The sequence below is a fragment of the Anomaloglossus baeobatrachus genome, chromosome 6 (genome assembly GCF_048569485.1).
Source record: "Anomaloglossus baeobatrachus isolate aAnoBae1 chromosome 6, aAnoBae1.hap1, whole genome shotgun sequence".
NCBI lineage: Eukaryota > Metazoa > Chordata > Amphibia > Anura > Aromobatidae > Anomaloglossus > Anomaloglossus baeobatrachus.
Window position 1 is genome coordinate 303,576,591 of NC_134358.1, and position 24,843 is coordinate 303,601,433.

The window sequence follows — 24,843 nt, forward strand, 5'->3', positions numbered from 1 at the left end:
ATGCATCACATCTACAGCACGTCATAACCAAAAGGTGCTCCGCAAAGTACTAAGTCATGAAGGGGTTCAGTAACTGTAGTAAGAGTGCCATTTGATATGATTTGGATGATACCACCTGTGTTCAGCTCTTAAGATTGTTTTTGTACTGATACAGGAAAGAAAAATGTAACATGCCTATAGTGTGTGCCAAATGTAGGATATCACGGTCACCATTTTATATATATCACATTAAGCACATTCTGTCTTGTTTTAGCTAAAATTTTACATCAATAGCCTTCGGATTCTCAACATGAATAATGTTCCATATATTACACTTAAGGAAATAATATCAATGGTTAGGGACAGGTTCAGATAGTCTTATAATAAAAATAAATAAATAAATCTGGCCACAAGTTGCCTGTGTGCGTATACACATTGTGGACCGGTACAGGATCAGCCTTCTATCGCATGTACTATTTTTCCCCATAAGACTGATCACAATAGTGCATGCTGCGATTTGTTTCCCATGCAGATCATCAGGGTATAGGAAAAAAGTAGAATACTAATTTTAGCTCAGATAGTTTAGTGTTAGATATACATTTTAATATAACAAAAAAATAATTATATAAAAAATTACCACAGAGACCTTGTATAAGAAAATATAACGTTAATATTGATGCTGGAGATGCTTAACCCCTTCAGCCCCCGGGCACTTTCCGTTTTTGTTTTTTGCTCCCCTTCTTCTGAGAGGCGTAACATTTTTATTTTTCCATCAATCTTGCCATATGAGGGCTTGTTTTTTGCGGGACGAGTTGTACTTTTAAATGAAACCAAAAGTTTTACCATATAGTGTACTGGAAAACGGCAAAAAAATTCCAAGTGCGGAAAAATTGCAAAAAAAGTGTGATCGTACAATAGTTTTTTTGATATTTTATTCACTGTGTTCACTATATGGTAAAACTGAGGTATCTATGTGATGCCTCAGGTCGGTGCGAGTTTGTAGACACCAAACATGTATAGGTTTACTTGTATCTAAGGGGTTAAAAAAAATTCACAAGTTTGTCCAATAAAAGTGGCGCACGTTTTGCGCCATTTTCCGAAACACGCAGCGTTCTCATTTTTAAGGATCTATGGCTCAGTGATGGCTTATTTTTTGCGTCTCGAGCTGACGTTTATAATGGTACCATTTTTGCGCAGATGCTACGTTTTGATCGCCTGTTATTGCATTTTGCGTAAAACTTGCGGCGACCAAAAAACGTAATTTTGGCGTTTGGAATTTTTTTGCGACTATGCCGTTTACCAATCAGATTAATTGATTTTATATTTTGATAGATCGGGCATTTCTGAACGCGGCGATACCAAATGTGTAGATTTATTTATTTTTTAACCCTTTAATTTTCAATGGGGGGAAAGGGGGGTGATTTGAACTTTTAGGTTTTTTGTTTTTTTTTTTTATTTTTTAAAACTTTTTTTTTTTACTTTTTTTTTATTTTACTAGTCCCCCTAGGGGGCTATAGCGATCAGCAATCCGATTGCTGATCGCTATCTGCTGATCACAGCTATACCGCTGTAATCAGCAGATTCAGTCACTTTGGTTTTCCCTCTGCTCTCGGCCGAGGGAAAATAAAAGTGAAACATCGTAGCAGCAGGCGTCATCACATGACCCTGTGCTACGATGGCAACCACCGATAGTCACGTGATAACACACGTGACTTCCGGTGGGGGCGGCGGTGAGTAACAAACATGGCCGCGCGCATTTAAATCTTGCTGCCAGACTTTGGCAGCAAGATTTAAGGGGTTAATGGCCGCGGGTGGAAGCGATTCCACCCGCGGCTAGCAGGCACACATGTCAGCTGTTGAAAACAGCTGATATGTGTGCCGATCCACGCCGCCTGCCCGCGGCAGGGCTTAACGGGACACGATCCTGGACGGATAGATCCGTCCAAGGTCGTGAAGGGGTTAAAAATAAAAAAATACTAAATACCACCAACTTGGAAATCTACACATTCAGACAAAAGGTGTATAAAGCACTGCGATGAATGCTCGGTATAAATGTCCCTTGTATTTTAAGTTGCGTTTCCCTTACGTTTTATAGAACACAATACGTTTGTGTTAGATGTAACACTAATGTTGTAAAAGGGATATTTAAAATATATCTATTCACACCTTGTTTAATAAATGTGATCGCAAAACTGTAATCTTTGTCCTATCTCTCCTTTAGTAACAATGAGACTTAAGATACCAACAGTTACAATTAGTGAGGATACAACTAGTGAGTATGAGGTCGCATACTCGCTGATTTATAACAAGGTTTTTTTTTTGTTTTTTTTTTAAAGATAGATCCATAAGTCTTAAAGCGGTTCTCCAAAGAACAAAGTACATTTTAATCAACAGATCTAGGAATAATAAGTAGTTCCACAACTGGGTATGTTACAAAATGTTCCTGTGTGAAGATGATCATACATATGCCCCTGCTATGTACGCTGTTATTTGGTGTGTCTGACCACGCAGAGCTGCTGCAGTTCATGGGTCGGCAGACACCACATCTCCTGGCTTTGGAACAATAAGTCACTTATGAGAAGCTCACAGTTTTTGCCAGGTCACTAGTTCCATTGAGCTCATAAATCAGGACAGTGACACAAATTCCACAGCCGCTGTCACTCCTACATCACAGACTTTATTTATGATTAGGTGGGACACATGGCAGAAACGCTCACTCCAGTGTAATCTCAGGAATCAGCCCCAGTTTTGTCTACATACTCACTTATACTTCTCTACCTTGACCAGTAGCTGTGATGTTGTGACCATGATCTAGAGCTGAAATGGGCAAGGGGCGGCTCGCGGGGCCAGATGCGGACCGCCTACTGTCTGTGACCGGCCCGCCCGTCTTAGCTCAGAGTTGGAGGCGTGGCCTGATCTACGATGTTATGCCTCAGCCCTGCTCTCACTGTCAGGAGCTATGTATCCCGCAGTGCAGTGATAAGCAGCTGCCACGCCCTCCACTCTGCCGGTCACGCCTCTCTTGCTGCCAGTTATGCCCCTCTGGATGCCTTCCATGGAGTCTATGCTGCTAGCCATGCCACTTTTGCTGTCGTCCACGCCCCCTCTGAATGCTGGACACACACTTCTCGGATGCTTTCCTTGTCCTCTCCTGCTGCGGTTGATGCTGGCCACTCCCCCTTTGCCTGCCCCTTCTACCCAGGATCCTCATGTGACCGGCTCATCTGCACAGCAGCCACTTCAAAAACAGAGGTAATGTGAATCAGTAGCAGCAGGGAAAGTGCAGAGTGCCTGCAGGAGGGGGGAGCAGTGTGAGTGCAGGAGGACAGTGCAGAGTACCTGCAGGAGGGGGGAGCAGAGGAACAGCACTTGTGTCTTCTCAGGTCCTCCTGTGCCTTCAATAGAAGAAGCAGACAGAGGGGACTCAGAAGGCAACCAGAGGAGCCCTCATGTTCTGCTGCTGCATTGATAGCAGCCTGTGCCCTCAGCACCCCTAGGGCCAGTATGTATGCTCCCCACTGGCCACCAGGGCCAGTATGTATGCTCCCCACTGACCTCTATTTTCACTGAATCTTTGTATTGTTTAACTTACTGTTTGTTTATGGAGGGTTAGTGTATATACTACTGTATATACAGTATTGGGTAAAACTGAGTTTATTATATTAATCCGGCCCTCTAAAACCATCCCAATTTCTCATGCGGCCCCATGGGAAAATTAATTGCCCACCCCTGATCTAGAGTACCTCTGCAAGATTGGAGACGTCACACAACAGTACAAAGAAGGGGCGCATTTATCAGCATAGGAACATATTTTTTCTTTTTTTAAACACATCCATTGATAGTACTTATTCCAAGATCTAAAGATTAATATATAACTTTGTGGGACAGCACCCTCAATTACTGTAAGCCATACTGCTATATACTATCGCACGCCACTTCACGATGTAATATCCAAATCTAGATGCCTCCAGCACAATGCTATATACCAAGAGCAGAGTGCAAGCCCAATATATCACAGGCTCCATGTTTGTATAGCGCAAAAGTGATGGTACAAGGGATCCAGGTGGTGTATGTAATTACAGCAGTGTTCATCAAAAATGGTGAAAATCTTACAAAATTATGCCTGCAGCACAAACATAATAGCTGGCAAACACTTCCCTAGACACATTTTAAAGCCATCTACAGTATGTCCCATTCTCAATAGTGATTCAATTTCCTCCGTGGGAATATTTTAACTGTAGAAGTCAACAAAAATAGGAAAGTATTTAAAGAACAACAAAGTGAAGCAGGAATGCTCCCAAGTGGATTCGCGTTGCCAGCTTTTTTCTTTATCTTCTCAATTGCAACATAATAGTGCTTAATGTAACACATTGTGTACTACTAAGTGTATGCGAACCTAACTCATACCCACACAACCCCATGTTCATTACAGCGCTTTATACAACTTTGTTTAAATGTGTAGATTGTTCGAGTAGCTGGTATTTGTAGTTTGCTTGATTAACATGGATATTTTTAATTTTTTCTGCCAGTGTCCTGACGTTTTTTCCACCTTTACGTAATTACTAGCTGTAGTACCCGGCGTTGCAGGGATAGTAACTGACTGTCTCTGTATCAGTCTCCCCGTCTGTCCCTTTCCCCATCTGTTTACTTGTCTCTGTCTCTTTCCCTGTCTGTGTCTGCCTGCCTCTGTCTGTGTCTCTTTGCCTGTCTGTCTCTCGCTCTTTCCCTGTGTCTGTCTTTCTGTCTCACCGACATCTTATTACCTCACACATAAGCTTCTTATACTAACAATTTATTTTGTTCCTATAACAAAAAATTACAGCTCCTATTAATAGACTGTAGCTCTCGGCTCTATTGGATTTAATGGAGGTAGGATTTTTGTAGAGCAACTAAAGCGCGGGGTTAAATTTTCTATTCAAAACATACTTTATGACGTTCCCTGAATCACGAGGTGTCTGCAAAATTTCGTGATTGTAAATGCGACGGTGCGGAGTCCTTTAGCTGACACACACACACACACACACACACACACACACACACACACACACACACACACACACGCTTTATATACAAGAATTTGGTTCTATCTATAAAATGTATATCTTAGTAAATTTATACGTATCGGAAATTTAAAATTTACATTCTAAATCAATAACTATGGATCACCGTTTACCAGTGCATTATAATCCACTTGCATAGTGTTTTATCCATATAGTGATAACCCGGTTTATTGTTGTAGAAAAACTTGTGTCTAGACGTGAATGATGTGGCGTCAGTAAATAGTCTCCGGTTTTACTTTTTCTTTTGTACTCCTGTGGCAGGGCTGTGGAGTCGGTAAGCCAAACCTTTGACTCGGACTCCTCAATTTCCCTTGCACCAACTCCGAGACTCAGACTCCTACATATATTGCTAATAAGACCTACAAAAAAGGTACTGAAGCTCATGTTATAAAAACAATTTTTATTATTGATTAACATTTTTTTTTCATGTACAGAAGAGAAAGGATTAGAGAATTAGGGCGAGAAAAATGCAATAACAGTGAGTAAACTGTGGTAACCCCCCAAAGTAATCACAACATACAAATGGGTGGCAAAGGTAGTCACCGTACAGACTGTCAAGAACGTATGATCTATGTGTGGAGTAACGTGGGATGAGTCAGGTTGGGATGTAGTACAAACCCACTGACAAAACCTTATAGGACCTGAATCAGCTCACATACGTTATTTCACACATGGGTTACTTTATTGGATACGGTCCACACAGGTTAGACAATTATCAACCAAATGAGTATGTTTAGTATAAATTATAAACAATAATAAAATTGTGTAGATAATACATCATAGTACCTATAAGTACATATGGCATAAATATTAAACTGAATGTAAAGTGCTCAGTGCATAATATATTGAAGGTTTACCAATGTTGGAATGTGTTGGTCACATAACTGTGTGTTGGACAAAAGAGCGAAGTAGACCATAAGAACCTATATATAAAGTACATCTGAGAAAGTCTATAGGTTAAATATATTGACCTATATAGATAGATGTGGATTATATCAGGTAATGTAAATAGTGGATACAGTCAAAAAGTATTCTGGAATGCAAAGTGCGAAGTATTTGGCAGAGAAGAGGACTGTATAGGTATGCATATATAAGACCTGAGATAGTCCACAAGGATCGAATTCTTCACCTATAATGCCTGAGGATCCTCACCAAAAACGCATCATGTCAGGAGGGGGTATGTTCGGCATAGGTGTTCATTAAAGGACAAAACCTATGCCAAACATACCCCCTCCTGACATGATGCATTTTTGGTGAGGATCCTCAGGCATTATAGGTGAAGAATTCGATCCTTGTGGACTCTCAGGTCTTATATATGCATACCTATACAGTCCTCTTACTTCTCTGCCAAATACTTCGCACTTTGCATTCTAGAATACTTTTTGACTGTATCCACTATTTACATTACCTGATATAATCCACATCTATCTATATAGGTCAATATATTTAACCTATAGACTTTATCTCAGATGTACTTTATATATAGGTTCTTATGGTCTACTTCGCTCTTTTGTCCAACACACAGTTATGTGACCAACACATTCCAACATTGGTAAACCTTCAATATATTATGCACTGAGCACTTTACATATGGCATAAATATTAAACTGAATGTACTTATAGGTACTATGATGTATTATCTACACAATTTTATTATTGTTTATAATTTATACTAAACATACTCATTTGGTTGATAATTGTCTAACCTGTGTGGACCGTATCCAATAAAGTAACCCATGTGTGAAATAACGTATGCGAGTTGATTCAGGTCCTATAAGGTTTTGTCAGTGGGTTTGTACTACATTCCAACCTGACTCATCCCACGTTACTCCACACATAGACCATACATTCTTGACAGTCTGTACGGTGACTACCTTTGCCACCCATTTGTATGTTGTGATTACTTTGGGGGTTACCACAGTTTACTCACTGTTATTGCATTTTTCTCGCCCTAATTCTCTGTCATCCAAATACTTGTCAAAGTTAAACTCCTCATCTGATGAGGATGAAGATATGGCAGCAGTAGCACTGTCAGGCCCCAAGTCCTCTTGCACCTGGCGGTCCTGTAGCCGCTCATCCTAACTGCTACCTCACTCAAAGCTTCTTTTCCTTTAGCAAGCTGTTGATCATCAAGCAGTATACGATGACTTGGGGCCACAAACAGCTGCCAGAAGAATTTTATTTTCCAATAGCTGTGTCTCTCTCCATTTCATTGAAGCAGAAATGCCATCTGCGATTAAACCTCCTCTTTGGGACAGGCAAAATAGCAAGTTTTCCACTCCCTTATGAAAATGCCAGGAGTTAAATCCTCAGCTTGTAATTTTTTAGTCACAGTAAATGGGTGATTAAACAATTCCTTCAATTCAGCCACCTGTGTCCATTGACCTTCATTTAATGTTACTTGAAGGTTCACTATATCTATAAGAAACGTAGTTTTTAGTTCAAGCAATCGCTCAGTCATTAAATAAGTGTTGCCTCACCGAGTGGCTTGATCGAAAATTGCCCCTTTCCCAGCACGTCTCTTCAAGATGGAATCAATTTTAGGGGTTCTGGCGGCAATAACCAACTTCCTCACTTTTCCAATCAGATTTCCAGCATGTCCGCCCAATTTCACACATCCGGCTTTTCGCCGGTTTGGCGGATGCGGCGCACACCAGTACAATACGATATATTACAGTGGCAGCGCCGCAACTTCGGGGTCACATGCTCCGGTCACATGACAGCATGTGACCGGCGTTTGTCGCGCTGCCACTGTACTGTATACACTGTACTGGAGTGCGCCGCATCCGCCAAACCGGCGAAAAGACTTGTGTGAAACCGGGGTCCCTCTTGCAGACTCTTATTGCCAGCTGCAGCGTGTGCACAACACAGCGCATGTGATGAATAGGAAAGTGTTTTGAAGCAGGTTCAACAAGATCATCTAATTCTAAAGTATCATTTTGCTGTGCTTCTGTTGTAATATCTGTTTGTTCCTCAGTTACATGAACAGCACTGTGGCCTTCCATCTCTAACAAACTAAATCCTAAATTTTCTTCTAGCTGTTGTTCATTACTCACATTCATAAGTGTAATTGTACTTAAATTTGAAGCATTGTCCTTTACAATGGCAAGAACTTGTTCTTTTTTGTGCTCCTAAGCTTGCAGAACTTTTTCCACTAAGGCCTGGAGAAACTGGCTGGTGTGATGAGCTTTAGTATCTTTTACTGCCAGTGTCTTGCTAACAATTTCTTTCTTTTAACAAACATATTGAACATTGATGGCAAAATAATTCAGTGAAATGCAGTGACTCTGGCATCCAGCAAAAACAATGGGTGACAAGATAGGACATTCAGACACAGCATTTTGTAAGGATCCTCACAAAGAATGAGCATGTCAGTTTGTGTGGCCTTTTTCTAATCTGCTTTTGCTATTGAAAACATTTATGAGCTCAAAAACCTTTCAGGTGATGCAGTTTTTTTTAAAAAGCTGATCTGCTTTTTCAGCTGACAAAACGTATCCTCAAAAAACACAGCAAAAACAAGTGTGTGAATGCAGCCTTAAATTACGGATTCATGGAACTCCTGGGGGTTATGCTAGGTGCTCAGATAAGGTCCAACCCGGTCTTCATATAGAAAAATAATCTGGCACTCAATTGTGTTGAAAGCAAAAAGTCCCTTTATTTGGGTAATTCAAGCAGCAGTGTTTTAATTTTAATGTTTCGGTCAATCACTGACCTTCCTCATATAAACACTGAAAAGCTTAACAAAGATACATAACATTAATCAAATTATATCATAACCAATACAATGGTTGTAACATCTTGTACATAAAAAAAAACACCAAATTTTTTTGGAGTGAAATAAAAAACAAACATCAAGCATAGTCTGAAATTATATTCAGACTATGCTTGATGTTTGTTTTTTGCTTTTTATTTTACTCCAAACATTTTTTTTTTATGTACAAGATGTTACAACCATTGTATTGGTTATGAATGAATGTAGCCTTAGATCAGGAATAGAACAGCCATTTATATAGGACATTTCAGAAATTTCCCAAATTCCTATGAAAAAATATTCAGCACGTTCTGCATTGCACTACTGCACCCAATTTATTATATATTTTAGGAGTCGGAGTCTGTGCATTTTATACAGAGTCCAACGCCACCAAAATGAGCTCCGACTCCGACCACAGCCCTGTCCTGTGGAATGTTTTTTAACATGAGAAAATAAAGTCTTGGATGTTTTAGAATCTGCATTGCTGCATAATTTTTTCTGCCTTTACAGGTTTATTATTGTAGGTTTACAGGTTTATTGTAGTTTAATTTCTAACAAATGGCTGAACATTTAAGTTACCTGTGGAGAAAGTAACTTTGAGTAACATATCATTGGAGGGACTCCTTGATCGCTTCCTTGATTTACCTTCCTCCTTGACAGAGTGTTTATCTGAAACCGATTCCACTTCCTCTTTACAAACAGAACTTGATTGTTTACGCTCCTTTCCATACCATATAGACCTCTTTTTACCGCGACTATGGTCTAGGAGAAATTAAAAGCATTACCCAAACACAGTAATTAACATTGTGTTATCAGAATACATTATAAGACTCAATTCTTTACTACACTAAAAGCCCAAAGTAGCATCTGCCCATCAGTGGTATGTGCAAGAGACATCTGTAAATTGCCAAGGAAAATGTAATGTCAGGAAATGGATGTTCATTGCTCCTATTTTCAGAAACATTGAGCCTAAAGAGACGAGATAGTGTTTGCCTTTGCTCTAGTCCTAACAGTTTTCTAGACCTTTTTCCAGAAAAGACAAGGGTCAATTTCTGCCATTTAGGTTTTTGTCTTGCTTTTCACTGCCACTATATTAGATATAGGTTCCTAAGTGCGATATACAGTGCCTTGAAAAAGTATTCTTACCCCATGAACTTTTCCACAGTACACAAACAAATGCATTTTATTGGGATTTTATGTTCTATACCAGTCATGGCGAACCTTTTACAGGCCGAGTGCCCAAACTGTAGCCCTAAACCCAATTTTTTTTCCGAAGTGCCAACCAATCCTATTATATAAAGAATTGATTTTAATCTTACCTTTGCCGTCTTCTCTTCTCTTCAGTAGGGGGCATCACGCTCATGCTTACCACACATTGAAGCTGAGCCCCTGCCCTTTCCAGACACAGCAGTTGGATTGATCTTTCTGGAAAAAAATTGCAGCATATTAGACAGAGATTTTAGCCTGGAATGCAATCAGATGTCACCCTGTAATCCACATCTACATTTCAAAGTCTGAACATCTTGAAATCCCATAAAGACGTATGAGTGGCTCCCCTCCCCATCATTGTGTTGTTCTGTCCCCCTTCCTGGTAAACATGTCCCCCATCCTGATATATATTTCCTACATTCTGGTATATTTGTCCCCATCACGGCCCCATCCTGGTAAATGTCCTCCATCCTGGTAAATGTCCTCCATCCTGGTAAATGTTACCCATTCTGGCATGTTCCCCCATGCTGGTAAATGTACCCCATCCTGACATATTGCCCATCCTTGTAAATGTTCCCCCATAGGGGCATGTACCCCATTCCTGGTAAATGTTCCCAATCCTGGTTAATTTATCTAATCCAGGTAAATGTACCTCTTCCTGGTAAATGTACCCTGTCGTGGCAGGTTACCTCCATCCTGGCATGCATGTTTCCTCCATCCTGGCATGCATATTTTCCCCATCCTGGCATGCATATTTTCCTCCATCCTGGCATGCATATTTTCCCCATCCTGGCATGCATATTTTCCCCATCCTGGCATGCATGTTTCCTCCATCCTGGCATGCATGTTTCCTCCATCCTGGCATGCATATTTTCCCCATCCTGGCATGCATATTTTCCCCATCCTGGCATGCATATTTTCCCCATCCTGGCATGCATATTTTCCCCATCCTGGCATGCATATTTTCCCCATCCTGGCATGCATATTTTCCCCATCCTGGCATGCATATTTTCCTCCATCCTGGCATGCATATTTTCCCCATCCTGGCATGCATGTTTCCTCCATCCTGGCATGCATGTTTCCTCCATCCTGGCATGCATATTTTCCTCCATCCTGGCATGCATATTTTCCTCCATCCTGGCATGCATATTTTCCTCCATCCTGGCATGCATGTTTCCTCCATCCTGGCATGCATGTTTCCTCCATCCTGGCATGCATGTTTCCTCCATCCTGGCATGCATGTTTCCTCCATCCTGGCATGCATGTTTCCTCCATCCTGGCATGCATGTTTCCTCCATCCTGGCATGCATGTTTCCTCCATCCTGGCATGCATGTTTCCTCCATCCTGGCATGCATGTTTCCTCCATCCTGGCATGCATGTTTCCTCCATCCTGGCATGCATGTTTCCTCCATCCTGGCATGCATGTTTCCTCCATCCTGGCATGCATGTTTCCTCCATCCTGGCATGCATATTTTCCCCATCCTGGCATGCATATTTTCCCCATCCTGGCATGCATATTTTCCCCATCCTGGCATGCATATTTTCCCCATCCTGGCATGCATATTTTCCCCATCCTGGCATGCATATTTTCCCCATCCTGGCATGCATATTTTCCTCCATCCTGGCATGCATATTTTCCCCATCCTGGCATGCATGTTTCCTCCATCCTGGCATGCATGTTTCCTCCATCCTGGCATGCATATTTTCCTCCATCCTGGCATGCATATTTTCCTCCATCCTGGCATGCATATTTTCCTCCATCCTGGCATGCATGTTTCCTCCATCCTGGCATGCATGTTTCCTCCATCCTGGCATGCATGTTTCCTCCATCCTGGCATGCATGTTTCCTCCATCCTGGCATGCATGTTTCCTCCATCCTGGCATGCATGTTTCCTCCATCCTGGCATGCATGTTTCCTCCATCCTGGCATGCATGTTTCCTCCATCCTGGCATGCATGTTTCCTCCATCCTGGCATGCATGTTTCCTCCATCCTGGCATGCATGTTTCCTCCATCCTGGCATGCATGTTTCCTCCATCCTGGCATGCATGTTTCCTCCATCCTGGCATGCATGTTTCCTCCATCCTGGCATGCATGTTTCCTCCATCCTGGCATGCATGTTTTCCCCATCCTGGCATGCATGTTTCCACCATCCTGGCATGCATGTTTCCACCATCCTGGCATGCATGTTTCCTCCATCCTGGCATGCATGTTTTTCTCATCCTGGCATGAATGTTTTTCCCATCCTGGCATGCATGTTTCCCCCCCAAGCTGGCATGTGTGTTCACCCACCTCATGCTGGCATGTGCGTTCCCCCACCCCCACCCCACGCTGGCATGTGCGTTCCCCCACCCCCACCCCACGCTGGCATTGTGCGTTCCCCCACCCCACGCTGCCATGTGCATTCCCCCTCTCCCACCCCACGCTGCCATGTTCGTTCCCCCTCTCCCACCCCCCGCTGCCATGTGCGTTCCCCCTCTTCCACCCCCCGCTGCCATGTGCGTTCCCCCTCTCCCACCCCCCGCTGCCATGTGCGTTCCCCCCTCTCCCACCCCATGCTGGCGCTGCCGCACACGAGTTATATAAAAAAAAAAAAAGCAACACACAACTTACCTTCCTGCACCCGCTCCACCGCTGTGCGCTGCTGGGTCCTCAGTTCCCACGCGGCCAGCAGACGGCGCTGGTGCCGCTCTCTGACGCTCCTCCGTCTCCTAGGCAACACACTGCAGCCTGGGGGAGGAGGAGTGTCAGAGCGGAGGAGAAATGTCTCCTCCGCTCCAACACAGATTTGATCTGCCGGCGTGACTGCACTAGCAGACCAAAGCTGCAGCATCGAGCGACAGCACGCGTGCCAGCAAAATGGCCTCAGCGTGCCCCTGGTGGCACGCGTGCCATAGGTTCGCCATCACTGTTCTATACCAACACAAAGTAAAAAGTATTTGTGAAGTGTACAGAAAATCACATTTTTTTCTGCCGTATGTTTAAGGTCATTGTCCTACTGAAATGTGAACCTACGTCTCAGTCTCAAGTCTTTTGCAGCCTCTAACTGGTTTTCCTCCAGTACTGCTCCATCCATCTTCCCATCAACTCAAACCAGCTTTCCTGTACTGCTGAAGAAGAGCATCCCTACAGCATGATGCTGCTGCCACCATTTTTGACAGTGGGGATGGCATTTTCAGGGTGATGTGCAGTGTTGCTTTTCTGCCACACATTTTGCATTTAGCCCAAAAGTTCTACTTTGGTCTCATGTGACCAGAGCACCTGCTTCCACATGTTGGCTTGGGGCATCCATTTAGGTGGACAGCCATTTCTTGGTAGATTTGCAGCTGTGTCACAAGCCTTCCAGTTTTGGATGATTGATTGAACAGGTTTTTTTTTGTTTTGTTTTTTTAATAATCTAATCCTGCTTTTTTTCACTAACTACCTTATTCCTGATCTGTCTCGTGTGTTTCTTTAGTTTTCATGATGCCATTTGATTCCTATTGTACTAAAACAAACATCTGAGGCCTTCACAGAACAGCTGTAGTAGTTCTACTAAGAATATATTACACACATGGACTCAATTTACTAATTAGGTGACATCTGGAGTCAAATTGTACGGGGGACCAAATACAAATAAGTTTCAGCATTTTCAGATTTATATTATAAAATATTTAGAAAAACATGCATAGTTTCCTTAACACTTGACAAATATTTGCTCCTTTGTGTTAGCATATTACATAAAATCAATTTACGTTTGTCGGTGTAACATGGAAAAAAATGCTGAAAAGTTCACAGGGTCCGAATCCTCTTTCAAGGCATTGTACCGTTAACCTTTTAGGTTGATTTTATATGTTACAGTTTTAGACGCGGTCTTTGAAGCCAAAAGCGGGTTGAGGTTTAAATCTTGGGGTTCCAGTTCATCAAGAGAGTCCATTTTCTCGCCGGTCTTGGAGTGGTGTAGTCAGACACTACTGATTCATGAAGAGGTGCACGCCTCTTCATGAATGAGAAGTGTGATGAGCGGCATGTGCCAATCAGAGATCTTATTAGTAATGAATTAGATTAGTTGTGGCGTCACACCCCAGCTCCTCCCATTTTGGCATAACTGAACAAATCTAGTGTGAAAACGCCAGAAGTTGATAAATTGCTTTGAAAGGACGCAACCTGTTTCACAGAATTCTGGCAGGATTGCTCTGATGAATCGAGGCCTTTGTCTTAACAGTTGTATCCCATTTATAGATTTAAAATTAAACCCTTTTTTCAAAATTAAATGACACCAGTTTGTTTTTTGTTATTTTACTATGTTACCTTCTCGCATTATTTCATTAAGGCTGGGGCCACACGGAGACTAAAGCGATCCTCGCACGACACTCTGCTCACGCTGGCAGCACAGCAGGAGCCGAGTGTCACGCGAGTGTCCCTGCGACTGAGGTCAGATCATGCGATCGGACCACAGCTGCGGGGGATGGGCCAGCTCTGAGGAGGGACGGGCCAGCACTGCGGAGGGGAGGAAGGGATTTATCTCCCTCTCTTCCGTAGCCGGCTACTGCCATTCTCGCCCTGCACTTGCATTACACCGGTGAACCGCGAGTGCAGTGCGATGTTTCTCTCGCCCCATAGACTTGGGTGGGAGAGAGAATCTCGCATTACAATCGCAGGATGCTTGGTTTTCTCGGTCCAATTAGGGCTGAGAAAATAATCGCTCATGGGTGCTGGCACATAGGCTAATATTGGTCTGAGTGGAATGCGATGTTTTATCGCACTTCACTTGGTCTGATTTTCACGCCGTGTCTTAGGCCTAATAGCCAAATTTTTTTTAGGTGTCATTTACATTAAACAAATGGTAACATTAAGTTATTATTGTGAAGTGTAAATATGGTTGTTTTTTTTAAGCTTATAACATTCACATTGATAGTTTGTGCATGTGCTGTATGAGAAACATTAGCAGCACATGGACAGTTTCATGAATCCATACACACATCTGGAGTGTTAGGTCTATGAGACTCAGACCATGTCCAATTCTGATCAGCATTTGCGAATCAGGCTCAGCCATACAAGTTAATGAAGTTCAATGAAACTTGCGAAAAACGGGATGCTTGTGATTTGCTTCCATCTTTTATGGATCCACTACTAAGTGGTAAATTTGAGTATAAACAAAAAAAACAACGGGAAGCTTAAGTGCATATTTTCACTTCAAAAATGCATAAATCTTGATTTTTGCCTTAAAAATTGGGTTATTATTTTACATAGACTCCAAAAGAACACACATACACACGATATTACATTGCAAACTTGGGATAACGACAATTTAGTATAGTAAAAGGAAATACTATATACACTTGGAAATCCAAATACCTGATCTTGAATACCTTCCTTTAAAGTGGTCAGGACTTTGCTCACGTCCACGTTTATAATACTTTTCCTATAAATAAAAGAATTCAATTCATTAACGTGAGAAGAAAATTAAAAAACAATGCATTACATTTATTCTGGTTCCTTTCCATTATTATTGGAGCTCCATTCTTGCAGAGCTGCGGTCATGAACTAATGCTTTACAGCTGCCACATGAACGCAAGGAACACAACCGTAGTCCCATCCCACAGCCAGATCTCAGCATATTGTCCCATGTTTACTGCAGAGCAGCCAAACAGAAATGCCTTTCTATAGCGCACAAAGGAAGCTAAGCAAAGAACTGGCTAAGTAGAGGGTAAATGAGGATGGGTGACCAGCCGCACTTGGCCCATTAGATATACATGCACCTCAGTATACAAGTATGAACCCCAGGTGGTGCCATACTAAGGAAATGTCATACCTTTGCGCTCTGAGCTTTTTGCCCCCATCTTTTTTAATAGATACATCGCAAATATTCTTTTTATTTCATGATCTATACAGCGGATGTATAACGATGGGCCAACCCCTTTAAAACTTTGTAATATTTTATGTAACTGTATAAACTTAAGCAATTTAGAGTGGTGACCTCCACTACTTGCACAACCCCTTCTCATTCTGCCCCCCTGCAGACACCATTCCAGTAGTGTTGGCACTGGCTCTCCCGGGGATCATGTGACATTATGTCACGCACTACAGCTGCTTCACTGTCCTCTCCTTCAGAGGTTAGTGACATCCGGAGGAAGGGAGAGCAGTTGAAACAGCTCTAACGCCTGTCAGAAGTCGGATTTGCCTCCAGGAAGGGGGGGGGGGGGGGGGGGGGAAGAGTGAAGAAACAGGGATAGGTGACATAACATCACATCAATTATCCCCAGAATAGCCAGTGCTGACACTATTGGAACGGCACCTGTATCGGAGGGGAGTATAGACATAATTTTACTTGAGGGAAATATAGGGATTGAAAAGGGGTTATTAGAATAGGGATATTGTTTAATGTACCTGTAACTGTCCACACTGTACACACAAATATTTAAGGTTTATGTGCTGTAACTGTGGTCCGCAGCTTGTACACAGACCAATTAAAAGTTAATGTACTAGTGAATATAATCAATTCACCAAGTGTTAAAAATCAAAGTATTCACGGGTCTGTTTTGAAACAATGCTAATGTTAATGGCAGTGATCTCATGCACCCGCCCACAATGCCCAACATTGTAGAGCTGCAGTCGGGACTTTTCTAAGAACTGTAGCATGAGGTTTAGGGGCAAGCACTATTTCCCATGACTGAAAACCACTGCAAATAGACTCCAGGGGTCTTAATGAGCACCAGCAATAGAGCAGACAAAGCACCACTCCAGGTTTGTTTTTTTTTTTTTTTCTCTTCATGCTCAGGAATGGCGGTTTAAATCTAAGCCCCTTGCCACCGGTATATCCACCTGCCCCCATCGTCATCCTTTTTCTGTGCCGCTTTAGTCCCATGGAGCAATCTTGTGCTGCTAACTTCTGACTGGCCAGAAGTCAAAGGTTACGTCACAAGCACGTAATGTAAGAGAAAGAAGTAGGCGCTCAGAGTTGCACAGATTTGTGATCTCCAGCACACTGCATAAAACACTGGAGCTGCAGGCAGGTCACAAATTGCCGAAGGCCGACAGGAGCGCCGAAGGCAGCGACAGGAGAGTATAACCCCCACCCCCCCCAAAACATACATGTCTTGGCTTCGTGTGATAACTAAACACGTTCACTGCTGCTTCCAAGTCCTCAGTCAGTTCTTCAATTAGTGCTGCCTCATCTGGAGATGTAATCACAAGGGTTTCCTTAAAAGTAAAATAAATAAAATTACGACATATTAAAATACTAATATAATGAACAGACAAATGGTCAGTCATACTTTTTGCATTGCAAACAACATATGTCTACGGCTAAGGTAGTATGTGTTAGTAAATTAACCAGTTCTGAACCACCCTTAGATTATGATGCTCAAAGAGTCAACATTTTACTCTGCACTGACGTTTTAAAACATCAATGCAGAGTAAGCAGCATGCAGGAGATTGTGCAGCTGTGAATGCGGGAACAGGCTGTGAATGCGGGAACAGGCTATCAGACTGCTCCAGAGAAGGAAGACATAATTTATTATCAAGTGTCCCTTCCGAATCCCTGTATATACAATGCTGAGCAAAATGTTCAGCAATAAAGAATAGGAAGTTGTGAAGGTACTTCTTCCTCGGAAGCAGTGATTTTGTGATCACTGGGTGTAGGGAGGGACCATGAAGAGATTGGATCTCCTAGGAGATCCAATCATCTCAGCTACACAGCCAGGAGGCTGAATGTCCCCTGTAACAGAGGCTAATACACCAGCACCAGTTACAGGGGAAACCAGAAAAAAAAAAAAAAAAAAAGTAATTGAACTAAAAAGTGAAGGTAGTGGCATAGTATTTAGAATACATGAAAAAAGAAAAAATCCAATCCAAATCACAGTTTACAGCACTGCATTTTTCTATTCCTAAAACTTTCTATAGAAAAGGGAAAGAATATTTCTTTTTAGCACTCCTTTGTGGTCAAGAGTTAAAAATATGAAAAACAGAGGCATTTTAAAATTTTCTATACCTACTCCACCTCTCCGATATCAGCAATAAAAGGTAAAAAAGAATGAATGCTGGTTCTTACCATGTATTTTAAGATGTTCTCTTTCTGTTTTTCACATGTATTCCCCTAAAGAAAAATAAAACTATTTAAATATATTTAACATGCGTCCAAGCAGAAATACACTACAGAAAATATACTGGTTTACATATCTTGTTACAAGATCAAAAAAAACAAAACCAACAAAAAAAAAAACCAACAAAAAACAACATCTTTCTTTCCACAATGCATATAAAAACCAGTAAGGGTTAAAAAACAGAACTGACAATAGGCAACTCCCCCACAGACCCAGCAGCAGTTATACTTATTTCTGACCAAGCATCATAATAATAATAATAATAATAATAATAATAATAATAATAATAATAATAATACATATTTTGCTAACAGCTTTTTAACTTCTGGACAACCCCTTTAAAATTAGTCAACGTACTAAAAACCACAAGTATAACCAAGAAGCCATTAAATTTGATCTGTATCTTGTTAGAATATTTAAAAGTGCACAAATAACATCACAGAAATACATAATGACAGCGGGTCCCGCCGCCATGATTCCCACTGATTACAAGAACAATGGCAGTGTCCCCTTTTTAAATGGAGCAAACCTCGTTAATGACACATGAACTTGTACAACCACCATCAAAATATGGGCGAACTGATGCCAATGCCTTTGCTTATAATGGCCAAGTCACATTTTTGAAATCTGACATGGCATTTTATGTGGTACGCCACAACTAGTCATGAATTAGAGGAGCAGACGTCACCATGCCCAGTCTCAGCTTTGCCCATTGTGGAGATACTGGCTGAATTTGTAAACTGTTCTGTGCCAGATTTCTCGTGAAAAAAACACTGATGAATGGCCACTTATGAAGTGAAGAATTTGTATTGATTTTTTTCTTCGTTGCCATCTTAATTCTTCTTCTGTTCAGTATGAGCTAAGTGAGCCTTCAGTGAGTTTAGAGCAGTCTTGGGGTTTCGCATAAATTTTACCAAATCTCATGCTTTGGCAATTTTTAAAACTGCTCAGAAACGGTGTCCATTCCCTTTACCCGTCCAGTGGAAGGGAGATTCCCTGCTTTATCTTGGCGTCCATCTGCCTTCAAACCCCCATAATATTTGTAAATTGAATGTTCGTCCTCTTATCTCTGCAGTTCAGGAAATTCAATCCTGGAAATCCCTTAAAACTGTCCTTTGCAGGTAAGGCCCATCTTATTAAAAGGATTTCTTTTCCTAAACTTTTTTCCCTTACAAACATTGCCGGTATTGCTATCTAAAGCAGACGTCTAACAAGGGCCAATTTATTTGGGGTTCAGAATTAGTATTTTTAAGTTGCAACAAACTAAAGTTCTTGGGTGGCCTTAATGTCCCGAATGTACGCCTTTAGAGTATTGTGGCCATCTTTCGACATTCTCTGGATTGGATCAGTGCTTCCACTCGCTTTACTAATATCCCAATAGATGAGGCTATGTGCGGACCCTTTAGTCTCCCTGCTTTGCTCCATCTGCGATCAGCGGATGTCCCAACAGAGGTTAAAGAGAGCCCCTTACTATAGTCACTTCTGAGTTGGCGCTACACAAGACGACTTGGTGAACTGCCTACTTTTTGCAGGGTAGGCCACCTCCTGTTTACCGTGTGCTTGGGAATAATGGCTGTCATTTTTTTTTGTAATTTGCTGTCGGATAAACTCCCTCTTACCTCATAAGACATTGCCCTTAAGTATCCGATCCTAGTGGGTGATAATAAAAATTATGTCCAGATCAGACATTATGTAGACTCTTCTGCGGGATATCCAGATGTTCGAGAGCACCCGTTAAATTTAATTTCCATTAAAGCCCAGATGGGGACTTCCTCTCGGAGTCTCATATATAAGCTTCTCAAGCCTTCTATCCAGTGGTCGAACTCTTCGCTCGCCCCGGGAAAATGGGCGTCTCAGCTAACTATCCGGTAAAGGGGGCATGGCTATGGTCTGGAGCTAGGAGGACGTGTTTGTGGCGAGCTCCATTATCCTGACACTTAATCCTGTGGATATTCCAGTGGAGGAGGCTGTGATTGTCCCCCTGGGGACCCCTGGAGAGGAGAACAAGCAGTGGAGCACTTGGAGGTGCGGTGCGGGTGCCAGGAAAGCCAGGAGCAGTGACAGACACTGGAGCCCTGCCAGGCGTTCAGGCAGCAGCGGCCATCTTGTGCCCGGCGCTCAGAGCAGACGGAGGAGCGTGGAGCAGGCACGACGGGAGGAACGAGATAAGAGCTTGCCTGCTGCAGGACCCGGAACTTCACAATATTACCCCAGCAGCGGTCGGGAGGAGAGGCGATACCGGCGGGGAGACGCCAGTCTGATAATCACTGACCTGCGAGCGCGGAGTCCCTGGGTATCGGTGCCCTCCAGCTTCACCTTATCCCTGTGCCCTAGAGGAGGGAGTGCTCCGGAGTCAGCGGCGGTGACTGAGGGGCTGCAAAAGGGATCCCTTGGGAGAAAATATCAGTCGTGGGGGAGAGAGGAGTTAAGATGGGGCCACCCAAAAGCGTGGGGAAGGCTGCACAAGATGGCGCCACAGGTGCAGGAGTGACGGGAAAAGGAGGCAGATCTGCAGCACAGCAGAAAACTGCTGCAGCACGCCTGGCTCAATTTGCCAGACACAGCACCCCAGGCCCGGAACCTGGTGCTAAGGGGAAAGCCTCTGGGTCACCCCAAGCTAAGCAGCAGCGGCAGGAAAAGGCTCAGGAGTTGCAGGACCCACAAGCCATAATGGAGGAGGAAGAAGAGATCCTGTCTCCACCTCCCCCATGGCAGCTTACAGATGGACTGCAGCAAAAATCCTTGCATTTAAATCCCTCTGCCCAGGAACGTGCAGATCTCCAAAGAGAACCCACTTTGTCGGATATCATGGCGGCTATAGGAGTCTGCAACACCTCCCTCAAGCTCACATTCCAAGTGGGCTGCGCCTCACTAGGGATTTGGCTGGTGTGAGAAAAAATATGAAGCAACAGGCTGAAAGAACCACAGCCCTGGAGGAGAGTGAGCGAAATGGATGATGTATTGTGGCCCATGTCGCAGAAGATGCAGGTGTACGGTAGAAATATTGATGCCATCCAAGCTAAACAGGATGACCTGGAGAACCGCCTGTGCAGAAGTAACATCCGTCTAGTGGGAGTGCCGGAGTGAGCGAAGGGAACACGACCTGCTGAATATTTTGAAGATTGGATTATACAGACTTTTGGAAAGGATACGTTGACCCAGTTGTTTGCTATTGAGCGGGCTCATAGGGTCCCTACCAGACCCCTCCCCACACGGTGCTTATGAAGATCCTGCACTACAGAGATAGAGATAACATTCTAAGAGCAGCAAGAAATATCCCAAACCTCTCTATAAATGGTCAGAAAGTGTCGCTTTTTCCTGACTACTCGGCAGAGGTCCAAAAAAAAAAAGAGGGCACAGTTTCTTGACATTAAACGTAGAGTACACCAGCTGGATATATCCTATTCGATGCTGTATCCGGCACGACTCAGAGTGGTGGCTATGAACTCTACACATTTTTTTGAAGCCCCGAAGGATGCACAGGGCTGGTTGGATCAACATGAGAAAACCATCCGAGATTCAAGGATCCTGAGTGAAGCGGACTTCTGTCCTATGTCGACAGCTATACTTGGGTGATAATTTTACGTGAAGGACTGGTTATATTGTACTTCTAAATTTAAAAGTTTGTTCCCCGGGGCTGCTTGTGGTCCACGGGCTATCTTTAGCTTTTCATCTGTGGGTGGTGTTTCGCTTCCCTCTCCCGCCCCCCTTTTTTTTTTCCTCTTTCCCCCTCATTTTCTCCTTTCTATTTCCATATTTGAGATATGGGGAAGATGTATTATGGAGGATTCAAATGAGGGAGAGGGTTGCAAAAAGGGGATGAAAACGCAGTTTTAAGAATAGTAAAAGGGAGAAGTTTGTTATGGTCGCATTACACTGCTGAACACAAGTATGTCCCCCAGGACTTTCTATGGTCCACGGGCTTCATTGACTCTTCTCCTTTGCTACTCCTTCTTCCACCCTCGCCCTTCACCTCTCTTTCATTTTTCTCTCTCTCTCCTCCTTTTGTCTTTCTCCCCGCGCTCTACAGAATTTTCATTTGGGCATTGTTATGGGGGTGGGTGGGGGGGGGGGAGAAGTGCTGGGGTGCGCTGCGAAAAAGTAGTTTCAAGCAAAGTCTTAAAAGGAGCTTGCCACAGACTATAAGAGTCCTTTGAATAGCATACGTCTGCCAAAGGGTAGGAGTAGTGGTTTTAGACAGTTTAGTTTTTTGGTCTGGACTCCTACTGGAGAGGAGTATTTTGATAGACCCTACTGTGAACTTGTTAGCGGTTATGGTTGTTAGGCTGCTGTTCGGCCTCATTTTTTTTTTAAGGTTTTTTTTTGGGGGTTTTATGGGTAACCAGGAATGTATGATATTACCAATGTCGTGGTTCTCTATATGATCTTGCCCTCTAAGGTCCTACAGGGAGGGGGTCAGGAGTGAGTGATGTCATGGGGGGGGTTGTTGGAAGAGCAAAATGTGTTTACTCGTCTGGCATGGTGGGAAAGGTTAATATCTTAACGTGGAATGTCCGCGGTTTGGGGGATCCCACAAAGAGGGCGGCTGTTATAGATTTTGTTAGGGATCACTTCACCGCTATAGTCTGTCTACAGGAAACTCACTTAGATGAGGAAAAAATAACATACCTGAATAGATCATGGATTAGCTATAGTTATTCTACTTTTTCATCTTATTCCAGAGGGGCCAGCCTATTGGTACATAGAGCCATACCGTTTGAACCCTTTGCATCTAAAGTAGACAGGGAGGGGAGGTTTCTCTGGGTTCGGTGTAAAATTCTGAATAAAGAGTTGTTGCTAATGGGGGTATGCAATCCTCCACCTTATAATAATGGGGTTATAAAGATGGTGGCGGAGGCTATGCAGAATTCGGGTGTACAGGTACTATGTATGGGGGATTTTAATAAATTTATCCCAATATGGGTGAATAGTATTAACAATGACCCCTCTCTGGCGACATTACCTATTTCAAGTTTTGGTGAGACATTAAAGGATTTGGCACTGACGGATGTGTGGAGGATGGGTCACCCGGGGGTTCGTCAATTCTCCTGCTATTCTAAGTCACATGAATCCCTATCCAGAATAGATATGACACTGGGGTCTTCGGGAGTGTTGTCACTAGTGGAGTCGGTATCTTATCTACCTAGAGTCATCTCGGACCACTCATCCATGGTGACTTGCCTCCGACTTATCCCTGAGCCTGATAGGACTTATCACCTGGTCTCTGAACCCTTTTAGGCTGCAAATTATTGAGACTGACCCTATCGTCACTGCTTTAAACCATTACGTCAAAGAAAATGTGCAGGAAGATATTTCTCAAAATGTTATAATTGATGCCATGAAGGCCTGTTTGAGGGGGGCATTAATACAGGGGGATTAGTAGATCCAAGACTCGGTCACGTCATTTTGGGTTATTTCTCCGGGACAGGGTTAGTCTACAGAACGTCAGTACATAGAGTCGGCAACCACTCAGAATATGCTGGAGTGGAATGAGGCCCAGAAGTCATATGATCTTCATCTCAGGGAAAAGGCCAAGAATGGGAGGATGTTTTCGCAGCACAAATTTTTTGAAGAGGGGGAAAAGGCAGGACATCTATTAGCAGTAATAGCTAGGGCACAGCATGGAAATTCCTTTGTGGGAGCGATAAGGGACTCCACGGGATCTGTGGACAATAAGTCAGAGGATTTTGCAGGTTTTTGCTGACTTTTACCAGCAATTACATACTTCCAAGTTAAGCTTTAATGATCAACAGATTGATTCATATCTTGAAGACATACCTCTTCCTAGGTTAACTGAGTCGGATCGGGTCTACCTTATGGCCCAATGCAATTGGAGGAACTGCAGCTGGCGGTGACGTCTATGTCTAATGGGAAGTCCCCGGGATCAGACTGTCCTCCCATAGAAATATACAAAAAATTTGGGGACATCCTATTACCGCAGCTCCTGAAAATGTTCCAAGGAGCGGTCAAAACGGGCCGCCTTCCTCCATCAATGCAGGGGGTAATTGTGGTGGTCATACTTAAACCAGGTAAGAACCCTTTACATCCTGATTCATATAGACCAATATCTCTCCTTACCACTGATATTAAAATTATAGCCAAGGTATTGGCATCTAGACGGAACAAGGTGATTTCCTCTCTGATTCATTCTGACCAGTCTGGCTTTATGCCCTCTAGATCCACAGCGGTTAACATCAGACGCCTGCACCTGAACCTACAACTGCCAGTAGATAACCCGGGGACAGAGTTATCTGCTCCCTAGACGCTGCTAAAGCATTAGATTCCATTGAATGGAAATTTTTGTGGGCGGCCCTCCGTAAATTCGGGTTAGGTGAGGATTTTATCTCCTGGGTAAAATTATTATATGGCAGGCCCACTGCAAGAATTCGTGTTAATGGCAGGCTCACTTCACCATTTAATCTGACCAGGGGCACTCATCAGGGGTGTCCTCTCTAACCTCTTCTGTTTGATATGGCTATAGAGCCCATGGCCGAGATCCTGCGCAGACACCCAAATATAGCGGGCTTTAGAAGAGGGGATAGAGAAGAAAAAGTGGCTCTATATGCGGATGATACTCTCCTCTTTTCGTCAGACGCATTGATCTCATTACCAATGGCCATGGAGGTGATTCAGAAGTTTGGGAAATATTCCGGGCTAACTATAAATTGGGGGAAGTCTGTGCTGCTCCCTGTGGATAACTTGGACAATGTCCCTAGATATGCTCCTTCAGGTCTACAAATTTCCCCGCAATTTAAATATC

At 43.1% G+C, this 24,843-nt stretch overlaps 1 protein-coding gene across 3 annotated transcripts in view; it reads right to left on the reverse strand.

The window, feature by feature from the left end:
- LOC142243231 (uncharacterized) overlaps positions 1-24,843 on the reverse strand; it is a 150,147-nt gene that overhangs the window by 28,890 nt on the left and 96,414 nt on the right. For 2 of the 3 annotated variants that reach the window (XM_075314910.1, XM_075314908.1), the window contains exons 11-14: positions 18,032-18,076; positions 17,074-17,181; positions 15,337-15,403; positions 9,370-9,552 (exon numbers count right to left, since the gene is read on the reverse strand). In XM_075314910.1, coding sequence (XP_075171025.1) covers positions 9,370-9,552; positions 15,337-15,403; positions 17,074-17,181; positions 18,032-18,076 — 403 coding nt within the window. The remainder of the gene's footprint in view (positions 1-9,369; positions 9,553-15,336; positions 15,404-17,073; positions 17,182-18,031; positions 18,077-24,843) is intronic. The other variant, XM_075314909.1, reaches the window with a different exon arrangement.